Here is a 19,971-nt window from a genome sequence, read left to right on the forward strand (position 1 = left end):
TTCCTATCATCACCAAATGTTGAAAAATAGCCTACTTTCAAACTGCAATTAAGGTTCTGAGTCCAGAAACTCAATAAACTTCTTTAATGTTTAAATAATGTAAAAAAAATCCCAACATAGTAAAACAGCTGAACAAGTATTACACTGCTAACATTATTTTTAGTATTGAATACTATAACACTTAATGTGGGAAACTCATCCAAGTCCAAGTGCCTTCGAAGACAGCTCAAGGTGTATTTATTTCCCATGTAGCAGTCGATGTTTTACCAATTTATTAAATATTTTGTTGTTGTGACAAACTCGTTGCCTTTTTTACTTTTCCTACATTTTCTTTTCTCTAGTTTTATATTTTGTCATGTTACTTTGTATTATATTTATTACATTAATTTATCCATTTATTCTTCGTTTCATTTGTAACAACATCCCACACCATCACAAGAAAAAAGCATATTCCTTTTTAAAAAGCTGGCAGCACACCTGCAATGTCTTTGGTGTTGTGAGTGATCATGGGCAGAGGTAGTCACTTACCATCAGGTGAGCCGCATGCTCATTTGCCCTCAGTATTATAAAATTTAATCTTATTAGTCTCGAAAATAATAAGATATTTTAATATTTTTTTAAATTATGTTGAATTTCGGAATACTAAGCCATAATGTAGCTCCCAAAATAAGTGTGTTTTATAAGAATTATGAGGGTATTAAAAACTATAAAAATCAGGGAGCGACGACTGAAAGAAAGATAATTACAATCAAATTCAGGATTTACAAACAACAAAAATTATTACTTTCTGTAGAAAGTACTAAATTTTTTCATATGTTTTCTCATATAATGAATAACGTATTATTTTAAAAATCACAATTTAAAATGTATGATGTGTTTCTCATAAGGTATTATAATAAAATTATGTTTTAATTTTTAATTGCTGTTAATCGTAATGGCAACAACAAATAGGAAACAAACAAAAATACTTTTTTTTTAATTAACTAACTGGTCATATAAGAAAAAGTCTTTTTAAACATATTTATATATGTAAATATTTTGGGAGACAGGTGTGACAGATTTGTGTGTATGTATATAGTCTTTTGATTAAAATGTCTTCCTAAATATTTAACTGTTTATCCTTGATTGTAGATATACTATTTTAGTACATTATAAGGAGATGTCAGATAATGTTTATACCATAAACTAAAACAAAAAAAAATTATCAAATTTTATTGACATAATTAATGTCTGTTAACAGATCATATATTAAAGTTTTAAACAATTTATTATTACATTAAAACATACAAGTTTCTGTCTAAATAAAATTACATTTATTGGTTGTTCAAGAAACACTTAAAAATGCTTTTATAAAGCAAAATTGTCTTCTTTATACAATTTAGTTAATTATCATTATAAATAATATAGTCGATTTTCATTATATAAAATAGCTCCTTTGGGAATAAACAAAAATAATTGAACAATAAATAGGTATAAGTTCGTTGTCTGTAAATAATTCATCATAGTCATCGTCACTTCAGTTATTAACATAAAAAATAGCTATGAAGATTTATTAAATATAAATTAATTTTGTATTAAATGGAATGCCAAATTAAGAATAAAAATTCGTGGTTGACACACGAAACACCAGTCCATACTCTTTGTGATATGGTTTTTCATTTTTAGTGAAAAGTAAAAATTACATGCATTCATCTTCAGGCTAAAACCTAAAAACTAGTTTGAACTGCAATACATACTACATCTTGTACTTACAAACATAGAAAACTACAATTATTATTAATAGTACATGGCTAATATAGAGTGAGAAACTGCAGCTCTTACACTGAATACTTTGAGTATTCAAATCAAAAGTAAATTTACATTAGGTCAGTTATATACGTCTGTATAAGGGCACCAAAAAGACTGACTCATGCAGTTTGTTGAAGTAGTCGGACAGAGTGGCTAGTCTGAACTGTACAATGAATTTACGTTATGATTAAGTCGATGAGTTTGTAATCTGAATTTTCAAAACAATCAACTAGAGACGCAGCTACATTTTCAGTACATACACACGACGTAAACGCTAAACGCAGTCATAACAAATATTTGTACTACTACAACCCACACTAGCTATAACAACTATAAACATTAATTGAAATTGTCAGATCAATTTACAATGATTTTTCTCGAGTATGGTATCAGTAACTGACTCAATATAAACTTTTACATTAATGAATACTCAAAGATATTTCTGGATGATTATAATTTAATTGTGATGGTATTTATCACACACAATACACCTGTGAGTATAGATACAATAGAATCTAAATATAACTTTATGTACATAATGTTATATTCAGATAAAGCGTTACAAACGAAATAAACATTATAACACCAGTCTATAAAGACACTTATAGTACAGTTATATGTGTGTATTTATATATTCGTAATTTAGTTTATAGTCTGTAATATATTTTATTATTGTTACTTCATATATATACATATAGTAATAAATATTTAGAAATGTATCGAGAAAACTATCAATCCAGTTAGGCCATACACCCAATGTTTATTTGCTTTGTCATATTTTGTCACTGTGAACACGCCTTTAATTTTAAATGACGTCATAACACAAGTTATGTTTCAACCTCTATCAATAAGTTTTGTGCTTTAGGAAGAGTTAAAACTTCAAAGCCTGCCTACAACGCAATGTTTCATTCGAATTGTATTTCTGTTACTAACAACGTAAATCTTGGTTAGTTCATAGGTTTTCAAAATTTTAAAACTATACAACTGAAATCATTAACCCTTAATGTTTTAGTCAACAGATTAAATTGACACTATATTTTAAATGGGTGATAATGGAACGGAAACTCCGCCTGCGCCAACGGTATACGCTGACGGAGTAACAGTTAGGGATGACAGGTGAGAATAAAAAGGCAGGGCAGTTAGCTCATCGTGATGAATTCACTTGGAATTGAACACAATGGTTTCCAGGGGAAATCGCAAAGAGGTCGACCTGACGAAAATGAAAACGGATTGTTAGTAATGCGGATTATGCTAGTGATCCCATTGCTAGTAATATAGGGTATATAATCAGGTCAGGTCGGGTCAATCTCCACGTGATCCTCCTAAAAACCGTCGTGGTTGATTCCAGGTGTATTCATCACAATAGGCTAACTAACCTGCCTTTTCCTTCTCACTTTCCATCCCTCACTGGTACCCCGCTAGTGTATACCGTTAATACAGACGGGATTACCATTCCATTATCATTATAATAATTAAAAGCCTTTCTAGAATGGAGTCAAGAGTACATTCAATTCCTATTGTATTTTTATGTACATATATATATTTCATGAGTATAAAGACTGTAAATCATCCTTCAAATTTGAAATACTTTAAAACTGAAAGTGTATGGAAGACGTGATGACTATTGTATATTAAGAGCGTTCATAATGAATTCTAACAATTTCTATATTATCTGACAATATTCAATATCTCTGAATTATATAGATTTTCCTTTAATCTTCTATTATTTTCAACATCGAAATATTAAGTGACAGTTACTAATACGTGATAAACTTTTCAGTTCAATATAATTTCACATTTTAAAAATTGTTCTGAAAACTAACAGAAAATTCTAATATTGACAGTTTTCAGTACGAACGCTTTTAATAGTGTGATACACAATTATTATAAATATTATTTCAAGATAAACTACTTACATAATGGTCCTTGAGAAAATATTCCGTTGCAACAGAAAATAATTCTTGTGTTCTGACACGCAAGATTTACTTTCCAATAAGCCTAAAGATTATAAAACATATAAATTTCAAGTATATTAAAGATAATATAATAGACAATTCACTCAAATCGAGGAACATATTAGTTAAATTCTTAACAACTAAATCATAAAGATATTTTCCACTAAATATTCTTAAAAAAACCCCTAACATTTTTAAACTTTGTTTCGACAATGTTAATAATACTATTACAATCATACAGCTATTGTTATTTTTGGTATACACGTTTACCATGACATAGTAAATTACCTCCGCATGTCTACTATATAAACTTAAATACTAATAGTAATTTCTTAATTATACGTAATTATATTTAGAACATTATTTATCATCTTCTATAATTTTAAAGGGAAGTTGAACTTCGCTCTTTGTAGTTCATATACGTAATTATCGTAGTTCACATCAGAACTACCATCTTTCCCCTCAGCCAAGCCGTTGCTTGATTGGAAATTACTAAACCTTAGGTATACTTCATAGACTCATTTTAAAGCATTTAGTTTGAAAATAATATGCAGCAATTCTCATTGCTGATACCTTGATTTGGTCTATACGCTGCGATTGGATGGTGACGAGATCCTTAGACCAGATATTGTTTGAATAGATTGTATATTTAAATTATTGACATATTATAAACCTATAGGGTATATAGTACTCTATATTTATTTGAATAAACTATATATAACTAGAGTAATCCAGCTAATTATCCAAGGTAAGCTTGCTGATAAAAGAGGTGCCGGGAGAAGGCGGCACTTCTGCCTGATGAACCTGCGGGAGTGGTTTGGTTTGGAAGATTACCTCACTCTTCAGAGCGGTTGCTTCAAGGCTATTGGAGGTATGACAAGATAAGAGCAATTAAGACTGCCTTTATGTCATATAAAAAGATTAATAAGAGTGGAACTCGAAGAAAAAGAATTTATTCAAATAAATAAATATAGGGTATTCCCAACCAATTTATAATAATAAAGAAATTGCATCTGTTATGCTGAAAATTTGTACCCGCCCAGCCATTTACATTTTATAAATACCTAAGTGTTCGAAATCTATGGACATAGATAATTCATTTAGATTTCAGTCGATCCGTTCCGATCAACTAAAACCAAACAGACCAACTAATAATAATAAATATAAATTCAAAATGCATTCAAATGTACACTTTGATATTATCTTCAATGTCGTTTAATACGCGCATAAAACAGTTAAAATATAAACATGTTCACGATTGCAGTTCAATAAGATAAGGAAGTAGGTGCATGTGCCTTGTTCATATTGGTGAAGATATAGCCAACTTACAGAATAACAAAATTTCTATAAATTAATATTTACAGAATTTGAATGTCAGATGAAATTGCATTCCATACTGGGCGGTAAATTAAAAAATGTGTTTATATTTAAGTTTACTTGAAAAAAAAAAATAAAAAAAGTATACTTGAAATTTTTTTTCAGATTAGGGATAAACGACCTATTATGCCCAATTACTCATAACACAAATGAACTCTATTTGAATTTCTCTAACTGGTCTGAAGCCAATTCTTTTTTTTTACATTTTCGATTTTTTTTTTCATTACGATACGGATTTAGAGTGTTGGTGGTTAGATAAGTTCCCGAATATTTTAATTTCCCTTTCCTCAACAGTTCATTTACGACAATTTTCATCGCAGTACTTCCTTCTATAATAACTGCCACGAAAGTTCAAATTTTTAACTTGGCATTAATAATGCAAATATTTTTATTTACATTTTTAGTTATAATAATTATTCCAAAAATTTGACACATTATACCTACAAATTTATGTAAAAATGTTTGGTCCACAGAAAAAAAAATATCTAGGTGCGTACGTTTAACTTATGAAATGTAATAAAAAAAAATTATAAAAGACTTTTTCCTGACTCGTCATTATCCATCCACATAATAAGCACTGCATATAAATAAACGCAGATCTGCAGTTCAGTGGTAATACAAAAAACATAAATTCGTAAATGATTATCATTTGGGATATATATATATATTGAAAATAATCACTATCTATTTACATTGATCGTCCTGTATTATATTTATCACTTGTCATCAACATTAAACACTGATGACAATAAGTCAGATCCAGTAATTTCTATCAGTCAGTTTTTAATGGTACATGTCACGAAGAATTCTTATTCTCATTTTATTATTTATGATGAATTTGCTAGAAAATAGTAAATTAATATATATCTTTGCGATAGAATGCTCATTTATTTTTACAATTTATTCATTTAAATATTAATATACATGTGTACATATGGCGGACTTAACACCGTAAGGCGTTCTTTACCTATCAACAGTGTTATATATATTTTTTTATATATTTATAATTCCCCTTAACCAATCATACAAAAACTAGGATTTGTTACTATGAATATTTTTGCCGTTCATTAGAATGCTTTGATATGACATCATGGCATTGACGATATATATTATTACACTTTTACGTGGTTGCGATAAAGCACGCCAGTCCCTCTAGACAAGTTGTGTATACGTCATCGCTACCACATGCAAGAGGTAGAACACGATATACATTCTTTCTCATACGAACGCTAAGAAAAACGTGCCCATCAATAAATTTGTTTATCACTTGTCTAGGGAGACAAGGGTCAAGTAAAGAGATTGTGTAACTGTTCTAACCTCATTAAAGACAGTCGTGGTGCCGCGTCAACTAACTTAAAATCGATTTACACAAGTACAGAATCGGCACCCATACTCCATTTCGAATTTAAAGTCAGTAACTGATACAATGGATATCTGCACTAACATACCTATCCCATAATTCTTATGAATCTAGATAAAATGAATTAAAACAAACCATACACTATTATAATATTAAGGTTTAGAATAATTATATTGTACCGTCAATAACTTTCATTTTGGCAGGACGATAATAAAGCTTAATTGAATTTAAAACATAACTCTACAAAAACACACACACATACACGTAGAGGCGGCAAACGTAATAAATAAAAATGAAATCGCGCGAATAATTTTTAAAAATGCAATGCAAACCCAAAGAAAACACATTGGAGTAATTCACAATTAATAGTAACTACATTTCTCGTTGTTTCCGCGTTCAGTAGCTATTACAAATTGTTACATGTGTTTTAAGAAATACTGATACGCAAATGTAGAAATAATATTATTCTACATACACCAAGATAAGTATAAAAAAGTAAATTAATAAATAGATTCGCTTTAGAGTCTGTACTCGTATTTTCTTGCAACGTCCTATTTAATATTTTGTATCCGCTTAATAGGTATTCCGAATGTATAATTCCACATTTCCCTAACAGGAAGAAAAGAAACAGTTAAGAGGTTAAAGCCAGAAGTAGAAGGCATACTCCGTCGAATAGTCTGTTTTTTTTTTATTACTTGAGGACTCATTGAAGAAAAAGATGCACTAGCAGTATACGTTCCTGGCCGTTGGAGTATAGAAAGAATAGAAATGTTATGTGAAGTGGAATAAATAGGGGATACATTCATAGTAAGAGTACTATAGTAACAAGAATTGGGTGGGAAGTTCGAAGTCTGTATTATACATTCTGATCTGGGTGGTCTTCATCTAGTTCTAGTGGCTGAAAGATTGTGAAGAAAGACCTAGAACTGTCAATATACAAGCACAAGCGACAATATAGCGTTCGTTCAATTGGGAACAATTGGAAACAAAAATTTTTAATATGCGTTATAAATTAATATAATGGCCCTGACTTTATCTCGTTATATTAGACCGAAAAAATACTATAGTAAATAAAAAAAGTATAAATAAATAAAGACTCCGTATTTGTTTGTCATTAAAATGACTGTTTTTTTTTTCTATATACTCACACCGACACATTCAATTAAAAAAAAGAGATAAAAAAGTTTAAAATAATTTCACCAAATAAAGTTTGTTGTTTATAAAGACCTATATCAATCATTTCAGACTACCATTTTACCAGTGTTCTATTATATTTGTAGTGGTTAAGTAAAAAAAAATAATGATCATTACGATTTTTGATCCACCTAATAAGTTCGGTATGAAGATTTGGGTACAGTACATACTGAACGAATCCTTATAATTCATATATGTTATCTATTGTTGTTAGTTTCATTTTCATTACGCACATATTGTACAACAATAGTTGTGTACAACTATGTGTACGTAATGTAGTTGTTGGATAATAACCAATTTATATTAAAAAAAAACTTATATTAAGGTAATTAATAAAATTTGTATGCGATATTATACACGACGAGATTTTACAACTCAGCGAGTTATATAACCTAATTAGACATAACATATTGGTTAAATTTCGATTAAAACAAATTATACTTTAAGTAATATTATACTTCGATATTACATCTGCGAGATTTAGTAATGGAAACCATATTTCAATGTTAAATTTCATATTTAAAATTGTATAACATCAAAGTACAATATAAATAATTACACGATAGTTCGCATTTGGCGTTACAAATATAATTCTATTTCTCTTAATCTAAAACATTAAATATAATTTAATAATAATACATTACATTAATATGGGCTGTATTAACAATTATTTGTATTAAATGGCATCTACCTTACAACAGTACAGCTAAAAACATACCAATGTCTTGTGGATTGGCATATATAGTATTTAAGCGCAAATAATCTAATAATAGATTATATGATCAATCACATGAAATATCTGTACAATATAGCAAGTACTGGAACAATACTATCAAGGGTCATTTACAATTAAATCGTCAATTAAGATTATAATCGATTCCATAAAGTTTCATATCGACTCTATTAATTAAGGTCGATATTCAAATTATTCTGGATGAACACTATCGATTTTTTTTTATAATCTATTATATTCTATTAGTGACAAAGTTAAATGAACGCCACTTTAGAATCAAACTTCTTTTTGTATATCTTTTTTTTTATACTAAATTTGAGCGCTTTTGACTAAAATCTTACATATTAGTCTTTCGCGCTGCATGTTTACTGTTTGATGTAATTAACTTCTCGGTTACGCCGGCATAGATATCTACAAAGTCTGACGAACAACCGTCGATGTGGACGACAATCAAAGTAGATTAAGTTCATTTGATAATAATTTTAATTTCATTAAAAGGCATCCCTACAAATAACTCTTAATAATGTCAAGTAAAAAAAAAAAAAATAGGTACTATTATTAGTACTTAAGACACATTACAGTGTCGTAACATTTCATCTAACAAACCGGATGACTACCAGCGCATCGTAAGACGTTAGTGTGTTATTAGCTTTAAACTTTGATCACTCTCTAAGGACATCAGGTACAAACATTAGATATTTCGTGAGGATATTACCTGTATTCATAATTCATATACAATGACAGTCGCGAGACTTTTTCACTTTTGTCTTGTTATGCTCCGCGGCCGTCTCTATATGAGTCGGAGGGGTCTTACTTTTTGGAAGGTATACGTCCGGTGATGTTTGTGTTCAAATAATGAATATAGACTCTTGATTCTCCAATAAGAAGTCGGTGAATGCATTAATGGGAGCGATAGCTTGCAGCGACATCTGCCCGTTCGGTGGCCATGCCAAGTTCGGGCCGAACACAACGGCGAGATTGCTGCTAGTCATTTTATTCAGGCAGCTCCTATCTTGCACCTGTTAAAGGTAAAAGATACTATTATAAAGACATACGATAGGCTCAACTTATTAAATATGTGATAAAACTAAATTAATATATATTGATATTGATTTATTATTACTCATTTGATAAATAACGTAATAATGCGGTAAATATTGTATTACTATTATTTTTTTCTTAATATTTTGTTTCAGTAAAATTAAAATAAAGTTGTAAGTAAAATTGTCAAAATAGTCTTATTAACAAAACTTGTTAAAAAAAATATTCCAAAATATTTTCATTGCAAGCAGATTAAAAAAATTAAAATATATTGATATAATTACAGAAATACTTGAACTTTTCAAGTCATTATTGGTTATTAACATATTAAATTAAAATACATCACATAATTGTCACTATACCTTCCATAAAAACTGAATAATATATTTCAGCAATTTGTAATTATCTAACGGCAGCCTTTCCAGAATCAATATCTTCACCTGCCTCGGTTTTTCCCGGTTGGACCATGCTGGAATCATATCAATTGATTTAAATATATAAATTCACAGTATGATTGGAACTGGCCGCTATGAATATTGAAACAATTTTATGTAAAAAAATAATAACAAAAGGCCTTAGCAGTCAGTGTCATCCTTATTAATATTATTAACATGAAAGTGAGTTTATTCGTTTCTTTGTTATCTCATAGCGCCTTAGCAGCTTAAACAATCACTATGAAACACACATACTACATGCGACAGAGGATGTAGGCTACTTTTTACTGTATCCCGGTCACATGGACGAATTCTTGGGTAAAAACTAGTAATATAATAATAGTAATCCGACTATTATTATCTGAAACGAATTTTATGAGTAGACACTAATAAAAAATTTCATTGCTTCACCGATACGCAGTTATGATGAGTTTTTTGGTAAAAAAAAAGCTTGGTTCATCAATTTGTAGTTTAAACAAACTTATATACTGATTGTACATATATTTCTACTACATTGTGTAGTAACCATGACAGTTTTTATTTTTTATATAACTTGAAATGACAAGTTAACAAGTGGTATTGCTACAATTGAAATTATGATCACTCCTTGATAACACCACTTTACTGTACTTATACAACTGTATCATTACCTTTATTGTCTTGTTTATTCCCTGTATTGTATAACGCAAATATACTCATTTATTCATTAAAGTGAGTTATTAATTTGTTAACTTTTGGTGCCATAATGTCTCCTCCGATTATGAAATTTAATATACATGTAACATTTCGAATAGAGAAATACATATGGCACTACTTATCTTGTTCACTCAACATACAGTCACGCGAACAAATAATTTGTTTACATTAAATACTTTGTAACAGTAGTAAGTCTTTATACATATAATATAACACGTGATGTACCATTTTATTCAAATATAGTTTACTAAGAAGACAAATGTGAGCATAGAAGTAACAACACTTATTGACAATGTGAATAAGTAACAATGGAAAAAGTAAATGTTGACAGAGTTAATTATGGAGAGTACGGTGATGTGCGTGCGTGCGTGCGTGTGTGTGTGTGTGTGTGTGTGTGTGTGTGTACCGAATTAAATTGCATAATTACATGCTTCATATACATCAGACTTATAGAAGTATGAATTTGGTAATTAGATTGTTTAAAAAATATGCAATTAAAAGTGTGAATTTGACGTACCCCTTGCAGTAATAGATTAAAAAAATATGACAATTTAAAAGTGCTTGTAAACAAGTCTATTTGAACAACATATGAAAGTTATGAATTGTATTTTATAGAATGCTAACATATGAGAAGTGCCATGTATTCAGTATATTCTGTCCGTTTATTATAGGAGTATTCATGTCTATAGACATAGCTTTTATTACTTTCGATTAGATCGTAATATAAATCCTAGGCTATTTAAAAGTCACAATATTTAAGTTTTCCAAGTCAAGTTTTTCGAAATTTACCACTGCCATATATATCCTTATTTTATACTATCATTATGTAGCCTCTAGCAGTCTAATAAATTAAAACGACTCTAACAACGTTCCAGTTATGAAAATGTATCAATCCATTAAGGCTATAAATCGCGTTAACAAGTATGTAGGTGTATAAATATATCTGGCCATATATACATTCAAAACAAATTACGCGTTTTTCGATAGTTGGGTAGAATTATAATACATTAACTAAATGGCAAGTTAAATTTAAAACAATAGATCTTAATATATATATATATATATATATATATATATATATATATATATATATATATATATATATATATATATATATAAAAGATTACACAACTGACGGACTCTTATCACAATTATTTATTTACTTCATTAGTTACATTGTGACCATGATCCTTGCAATTAGGTTCGAATTATCAGCGTGCTCAAATAAACTAATAATAGTGAGAGCCAGTCATTTATGCATATAGTATATCTATAACTGCGATAACCTTAAAAGTGTTACATACTCTGGAATTTCAGTATCTCATCGTATAGATCAAAGGTCATGAGAGGTTCTTCCAAATCCCTTAAGAATGTCTTTAACAATACTGCTGCATTGTGGGGATCATTTCTGAATGATATCGTCTCGCCTTTGTTGCAAGCGCGCTGTAGTTCTTTAATAACCAATATGTTGGCCGAACGACGGAATAAGCCCTCAGTTTCCAAAGCTGTAACAGTCACATTACCATTTTATTATTTTAGTCATTCATTTACCATTGCTAAACAGTTCTATCTACCCAAATGTTGTATGAAAGGGATAGGTTAACGATAAGATCGCCTTCTGTATCACTAAAATTATGTACTACAATCTTAATTTTGTATATCTGGTGTAAAGAACTTCATTACAATTAAATGAAAAAAATCAACTTTTGTTAAAATTATCACAGAAACACATACAAAATTAATCAATTAATTGATTTTTCATTTCGCTACTATTGGACATCGGCCAACTGTCTTTTAGTCTGATGATTTATTCATTTGTTTACGTTTCAATTACGTTCTACTGAAACAGACAACAGCTCCTCACGATCGTCTTACGTCATTCTTACGTCACAATCGTTATTATTCTAATGTCGTTTCAAAACCAACATTGGACAATGACTCATAAAATCAACAACTTGGGCAATTAATGTTATCTCACCGTCCGGTTGCGATAAGAACTCAACGCATTGTCTGACCACAGGCGGTATCGAGTCTACCATATTGGCGTTATTCTCTTTAACAAATTGTAGTGACACGCCGAACTGCTGGGTAGGGGGTGGCGAAAGGCTTGCTTTGGGTATAGACTTAACGTCACTTTGGTCTGGTAATGTTTCTTTTCGCTGAGACTGCAGCCGAGCGATCTCTGCCGCTTTAGGGTTCTTGGACAGAAGTAGCTTGTCATATCTGTTAAATAATAATAAGTGGTAATAAATAATATGGTCATAGCTGTGCGACCACCTTTGCGTATACGAAGATATCTGGTATGAGTATTTCTATCTTATACAGGTCTTTGTCTATAAAGGTAAGATATGACAGTAAATTTTATGAGAATGGAGTTAAAAGACAAAACCATACGCCTTTTGGAATGACAACATGTTTGAGTAACACTCACGTCACTTTATAATTTATATGTGACGTAATTTGTAAAAAAAAAATATTGTTTACCTAAAATCATTTTATTCAAGAAGATAATAATTAAAACACTCATGCCTATTTAAGAATGTGACTGACAATGCATCGTGTCAACAAAAGCGAATTAATTAGAAAAGACATGGATTAACTGTGGCCATATTAAATCGATCAATTGTCGATTGTATTCGACAACCGATACTTATAAATCTTCTAATAAAATATAGGTAGTTATGTTAGAGGAATATAACAAACTTATGACAACAGATATATTAGAAGCATATTTAAAGAAATACTCACTCGAGCACTGGTTCCGGAATGCAAAGTTTGTCCAAGTTTAAATATTGTTGTAGTTCGTGTAAGTAATTAACATACATCATTTTTCTGCCAAACTTTACACTTATAGCCGGCTTCAGCATTTGCCACACGATCCTTATGAAGTTGGTCGGATGAACTAAATATAACGCCTTAAGATTTTTCTTATATTTTCTGTCGAATGCTTTGTACGCTTTCCATAACCATGAAAGGGGTGGTTTGTTATTACTGTTGAGCCCACAATGTAAGTAGACAACACTGTAGTCCTGTTCTACATATTTATCAAGCGTGAACATCAGGTACCTAAAAGAAATAAATAAAAAAATTATGAAATACTAACACCATTCAGTGAAGTTTTCATAAACATACCATGTTTGTATCGACCAAAAAAGTAATATATTTTGCTCGTACAAAAAATACACCAAATTTCTAGTTCTATTCTCGGTTTTCGCAATTTAGGAACCGAAACTCTACCTGAAATACCCAGGATCAGGATGAAAAAATCCCTAGTATAGCAGGCGTTCATAGGCTACAGTAACCGTTTATAATCAAACGGGCTGTATGCTTGTTTGCTACTTTTGTGGTATATAAAAATACTTTACTATTTTACTTTTGAGACATGCAAAATGAATATTAATATTATATTTACTTGTATTATAAAAGACAACACGATAAATCGCCTTGCGTATCAACACCTTGAAATGGAAACAAACATTTAAAACCTTGATTTATTAATGGGATTGCTCATGAAGCCAAAAATAACAGAGAGTACGTATGAATCTACTGTAATATCTAATGCAGATTCCAGAATTTGCAAATAATCTATTCTAGAATGGATATAGTTTTTTTTTTTTTTTTTTTTAAATAGAGGTCTTTTCTCCATCAGTTGTCTGAGAAACAATGATATTGTGCATACAATATCGTTGTTTCTCAGAAGTATGCATTATAACATTAATAATTAATTATTGTTACTCGCAGCATTAGTTGCATGTAATCATTTACTTCCTATCTCACAATATTTAGAAAATTCTTTATAGTGAATTATACAAGGAACTTACGTACAAAAATCTAATATTTTTAAACCAATATCAGTTTCATCGATGTTGATTAATCATTGTGACCGTCCAATCAACAAAGAAATCTATCTTCTATGTGTATACATACAATGGAAAGGTCAAGATGTACCTTATCATTTGCTTGGCGGAATTTGATCAAACATATACCAGTTTTTAGGTTCGGATAAAAGCCACTCAATTATAACTTTTTGAAATCCTGAAGAAGGGACTGAATAAAAAAAAACAGTTATTATGTTCTCATGATGACGTATACTTTGGCCTTCAATACGTCCTACCTATTTTTGACGCAGTAAGTTTACGATACTTAATACTTGATGGACGAAGGAACAACTACGGGAAGCCATTCTTTATCCTTATTTATACGTCTATTATATTATTCCGTATTTTATTACGATCTTCGATTTCGTTATAGAATACCAAATCTATATTTAATTCTTACTAATATTATAAATGTGAAAGGGAGTTTGTTTACTTGTTATCTGTCAGCGTCTTAATGCCTTAACCAATTACTTTGAAATTTAGTTACTTACTATATGGGATGGAGAAAGTTATAGGCTACTTTTTGTCGCGGTCAGTGAACATAACCCGGTCACGCGGGCGAAGTTGCGGGTAAAAGCTAGTAAATAATGAAGTTATAATTTCATACTTGCCGATGTCTATAGATATTTTAGAAAAACTGATTGAAAGTCATAAAATTTTTTGTTTATCTGTATATTTGTTCCGACATCACTCAAAAACAACTGCATCAAAATAGATGCGGTTATCACATTTATGTTCCTGAAGACCTAACAAAAACCTTATGCATTTTCTTGATACAACATCTAGAAGTACCCCGTCTTATTGTTTCTGTTTACTACCACAATCCACGCGTATAAAGTTGCGGACAAAAGTTAATACGGATATAAACGGATGAAAAAAAATCGGATTATACAATGTTGGTATGAGCGAATAAAAGCGTAAGCGAGAGTCGTCTAACATTTATGACCTATAGACCGTGGCCTACATTACCTTTTGGTAAATCTAGCTCTGCTTAAAACACTGACCTCAATAGTCTGTCCTGGTGCAAGGTTTCCCTGGGCGGAAGTCTACAGGCCGATACTACAATGATCCGACGTCCAATCTCGTCGTCACCGACCACTTCCACCAAGCCTGTACCGTTAAGCTCGGCAAAGGAGTCGTCGTCAAGAGACGATGTCGCTATCTGTGTAAAAACTAAAACTTTGTAGCACGTTTACATTATAAGACACATATGAAAGAACAAATCACATCTTGAATCTCATTCTATCTCATAGACATGCCAACATACATTTATTCACAAATTTATTTGTTCGACACTTGTCTAGAGATTTAAATTACCTTTAAAAAATTATAGTAACTAACACTTTATTGAATCTGGCTAATTTGAACTCTACTCACCAATATTCCTTCCTACAATAAAGTCATAAAAACATCACATACTAATTAAATAGAATTTATTTTGAAATTGATTTCATCTCAAAAGATAAGCTGGTACACAATTTCACCTTGAACACTTTCCTATACTGTTTACTAAAGTTCAAATTAATAAATACACAGTATTATAGATTGAAGACTAAACTTTACTTACAACAACTGATCAACATACCACTAATGGGAACGAATCTTATTCAATAAGAGGATTTCCGGTGTGGTAAAAGATGATTATGTAAGAAATAATATATATATTCATACTATCTGTAACAATCCAATAATATTCTAGTCACGATTAATCTCAAAATGCTTCTATTCGATTTCACATGGGCCAGACGGCTTAATATAGGGTTTCAAGTTTTCTTTTCCTCATATTGCTATGCTGAGTCTTAATCTGTAAACTGTCTTTTATGATATCCTAAGGGTGAAATTGAGTGGTGAATTCTTATTCGGTTACCACAGAAGCGTCAGACGTAATTATCAATATTTATTAACTTGTTTATTCTACAATTTGTAGAACAGATTATATTTTGAGGAATTGTTTAAAATGATACTCACAGCCACCTTTTATCATCGTACCGCTCGTCACTGACAAGAAATTCATCATCATATGCTTGAAAGTAAATGGTCACGTAAAGTATATAGTTTTTCAGACTATAGAATGTGGTTAAGCCCGCAGAAGTTTCTCCTAGAGACTACAGTATTGGGTTCCGCAAAAAAAAATATTAAGATTTCTACAGGGTCGACTACTAGTGTTGCAGGCATCTATAGACTACAGTGACCATTTACCAACAGACAGGGTGTATGCTAGTGTGGCACCTTCATGGTATAAAAAAATTACTTATACCAACCTCAGCATAGACCTCTGGCCCTCTGGATAGTTCTGCTTCAAAGTTTTCTTCAATGGTTCCATCACTTGCAGAACGTTGCAAAAGATAGTCTGGTAAATCCATGAGTTCAGGAGGCAACGGAGCTTAAATATAAAAACAGTTTAATGTTCTAAAGTCATAAAGATCTTTTTTGTCCAATATATGAATGTAGAAATTAGATGATAATAATATTAAGTTTAAATCATATAGAAAATAAACATTTTATTTTAATGAATAATCTTTAGTGTCTGTTAATAGAATTAAAATTTAAAAAGTTTATTCTAGTACTCTGAATCTGTTAATCTATTATTACAAAATTTGATAATATCAAGTAAAATACAAACTAAACATTTAATAAAAATATTTTAAAAGCTCACTAACAAAGTGTATATTGCACAAGCACTTTGAAAGGTTCGATACAAGTCAGTGATACAAATTATCACTTAACTCACAGTGCCCTAATTGCCTTTTAAACTTGATGACATTGGGGCCTATAATAAAAAAGTATTTATATATGAATGAATGAAAACTATTGTTACCCTAGGAAAAATATATTTATCGATTAAGCAACTTTGTACCTAAAAGTAAATGTATTAACATTGTAGTAATGAAAAGACAAATAATTTTATTATACTCTACTGAGACTCTACTTATTTATTAATAAGACATACAAATGTAATTATATTGATATATTCCATACTTTGTTAAAAACATTTTTCAAGTAAAACAGCTCATTTCATCTAATTTAATTTATCTGCTTACATGATATAGATAAAGCATCAAGTATATATCAAAATTTAGTTAGCTAATTTGACATTCCGCTGACATTTTTTTTAAATCAAAATAAAATACATTTTTTTTCTCGGTGTAGAAAATAATTAAAATAAAAATTTCCCACATCAAGTCAATTTATAAATTAGAATTTAGAATTATTTTTCTGATATTATATAAATATACACTGTTACTTATAAATTGATATTAATGTATTAATTAAAATAGTGGCTATTTTCAATTATTTAAAAACAAAAATACATTTTATGTCTATAATCACATAGAAATCAAAGTAAAGTCAAAGTGCTAGCCCACCAACCACTGCTCAAATATTTTTACTTAAAACGGTAATAAGTATTCTTATAAGTGTTCCTATTAATAGTAAAGAAAGAGGTTCTTAATATTTAAATAACAAGATTAATTTATCCTACACTCCTGTTTATAATTTGATGACCAATGCCAGTGATGATAATAATTTACAGGCCAAAGAATTTTAGCATATGTGGATGTGTGCATAAACATTTACAAAAAGTATCACTACTTTTTGTAAATTTTATTTTCTTGGTATATTTTCAATCATGAATAAAATAGTTTTCAATAAGTTTTTCAACTAAATGTTGTACATAAAGCACCAAGACTTGATTAAATTTTACTATAATTCAATATAAAAGTTATAATTCAATAGTTTTACTACAATAATACTAAAAGACGAAAACAAGGTTTATGCCAGCTTAGGTCATGAACTAATATTGAATGTGAATGTGAAAAGGACTCTATTTTCCACGCTTAGCCTCTCATTTAGGCCGTTGTGTGTATGAGTCGTGGCTAGTACCGCCAACCTAGCTCCGCCCAGAAGTGCAGAAACTTCCTGGGTTCTTTACAGGCCTCATGGAGTGACCTCACCGATCCAAGGATTTCTAAACATTGATGGGCCGCAGCCTCACATTCCAGGATTATGTGAGCAGCCTCAACATAACTAATATTTTTACTATTTTTTTAGTACTCTTTCATATTTTCAGCCAATATGACTAGAAATGCTTTTGTCATACTCTTTAATCAATGGACAGAAAATATAAACATCAGAATATGACTGGCATTTCCTTATATAGAATAAGATCATATCAGCCTTTAATTGTCCACTACTAAACACAAGTCTTCCCAGTGTCCAAGTGTAAAAATGGCAATTATTGAGACTTTTTGTAAAAGAATTTCATAATATAAAGACATAAAAGCCATGACACTTTATTTTTCAACATTGCAGTGAAATTTTTAAATAATAAAATTTTTCCTTTTATAAAAATGATTTGTTAAGATCACAACATTAACTGGTTGTAAACCAGCACATTCACTCTGTTTAGTAAAGATAAGCATCATTATGCATTGTTTATCTTGTACTTTGAAACATATTTTTGTATCAATTTAGAGACACATTGATAAAAAAGTTGTTTTTGTGAAACAGTTGCATAGAGACCCTATATATATGTAGTTTATTTACTATTTTGTTGTAAGGTTGTTTCATTAATATAATATAAACAATGTAAATAGATACTTACCTAGGTATGAATTTTGAGTAAGCTCAGAGTCATCAAACTCCAACCTGGGCTCATAGTCATGGTACTCCGAAAGGCTGGTATTTGCCTCTTCAGCTTCTAGGCTCGGTCCGTGAAGTACTGCGAACATGATAACAGGTACATTATTTAGTCACTAACAAACAACTCATATACGTCGCGAGTGTCTTAATCGCTAAATACCTTGAAAAGCCCTGATTGGACTTAGTTTTGGTTGATGGTCCGGTTCCATATCTTAAACGCACTATTACAACAACTTGGTTGGAAGTCCGGCCCACTGTTATCACTAGATTTCTGTAAAATGTAAACCAAAATGTAAATGTCACTTCCTTTGCGCACTCACAAACAAGACAAGAGGCTTGCAACATACACATTGACACACAAATTGGCGTCCTAATTAATGACAGCGTTTAAACATTCTATTTAAATTAATTTAACAGCATGCACTGAAGTTTTCATAGGTTTATTTTCTTTTCAATTGCAATTGCAAAACGAACAAATGCCAAAGCAAAAGTTGGCAACTTGGCAAACACAAGTACTTTTTTTTTTATTTGTGTTGGAGTTACGATTCTTCCTTAATCTATGAAATAAAAAAAAAATCGACTATCTATCGTTTACCTATGGGTGGTGGATATTGCGACCACAGATAAATTATAATAGCTATGTTAGTAGCTATAGTCGCAGTTCTGAGTTTAAAAAATGGCTAATAGACCGTGTTTTTGAATCTTTGATTTAAAATGAGAATTATATCGAATATTTCATACTTTTTTAAATAGATACCACTATGTCTGTAATAGGTACCTAAGAAACTGATTTATTAAAAAAATTTCACTTTCAGAAAGTTTCTTTTCTTTTTGAAGTAATAATAATAATAATAAATCATTTATTTAGTCACAA

General features: G+C 30.3%; 1 protein-coding gene across 1 annotated transcript; it reads right to left on the reverse strand.

Moving 5' to 3' along the window:
- Positions 1–1,199: 1,199 nt before the first annotated feature.
- Positions 1,200–19,629, reverse strand: LOC113518958 (rho GTPase-activating protein 1-like). The gene is made up of 10 exons (XM_026904000.3): positions 19,445–19,629; positions 19,258–19,368; positions 19,060–19,176; positions 16,718–16,839; positions 15,461–15,618; positions 13,327–13,644; positions 12,557–12,801; positions 11,883–12,083; positions 9,811–9,917; positions 1,200–9,426 (listed from the first exon to the last, which is right to left on the reverse strand). Exons 2-10 carry the CDS (start codon positions 19,304–19,306, stop codon positions 9,256–9,258), a joined length of 1,488 nt encoding a protein of 495 aa, XP_026759801.1. The 5' UTR covers positions 19,307–19,368; positions 19,445–19,629; the 3' UTR covers positions 1,200–9,255.
- Between the last annotated feature and the right edge of the window lie 342 nt (positions 19,630–19,971).

Source organism: Galleria mellonella, unplaced genomic scaffold, assembly GCF_026898425.1.
Source record: "Galleria mellonella isolate WM207_F2 unplaced genomic scaffold, CSIRO_AGI_GalMel_v1 utg28, whole genome shotgun sequence".
Taxonomy (NCBI): domain Eukaryota; kingdom Metazoa; phylum Arthropoda; class Insecta; order Lepidoptera; family Pyralidae; genus Galleria; species Galleria mellonella.

What these genes read in the sequence shown, in the direction of transcription:
- LOC113518958 (XM_026904000.3), bottom strand. Translation starts at nt 19,306, where the DNA reads ATGGAACCGGACCATCAACCAAAACTAAGTCCAATCAGGGCTTTTCAA. An exon ending in GTTCTTATCGCAACCGGACG is followed by an intron (nt 12,084 to 12,556) that starts GTGAGATAACAT and finishes TGACTGTTACAG; the next exon opens with CTTTGGAAACTGAGGGCTTA. An exon ending in TTATTCAGTTTTTATGGAAG is followed by an intron (nt 9,427 to 9,810) that starts GTATAGTGACAA and finishes TACCTTTAACAG; the next exon opens with GTGCAAGATAGGAGCTGCCT.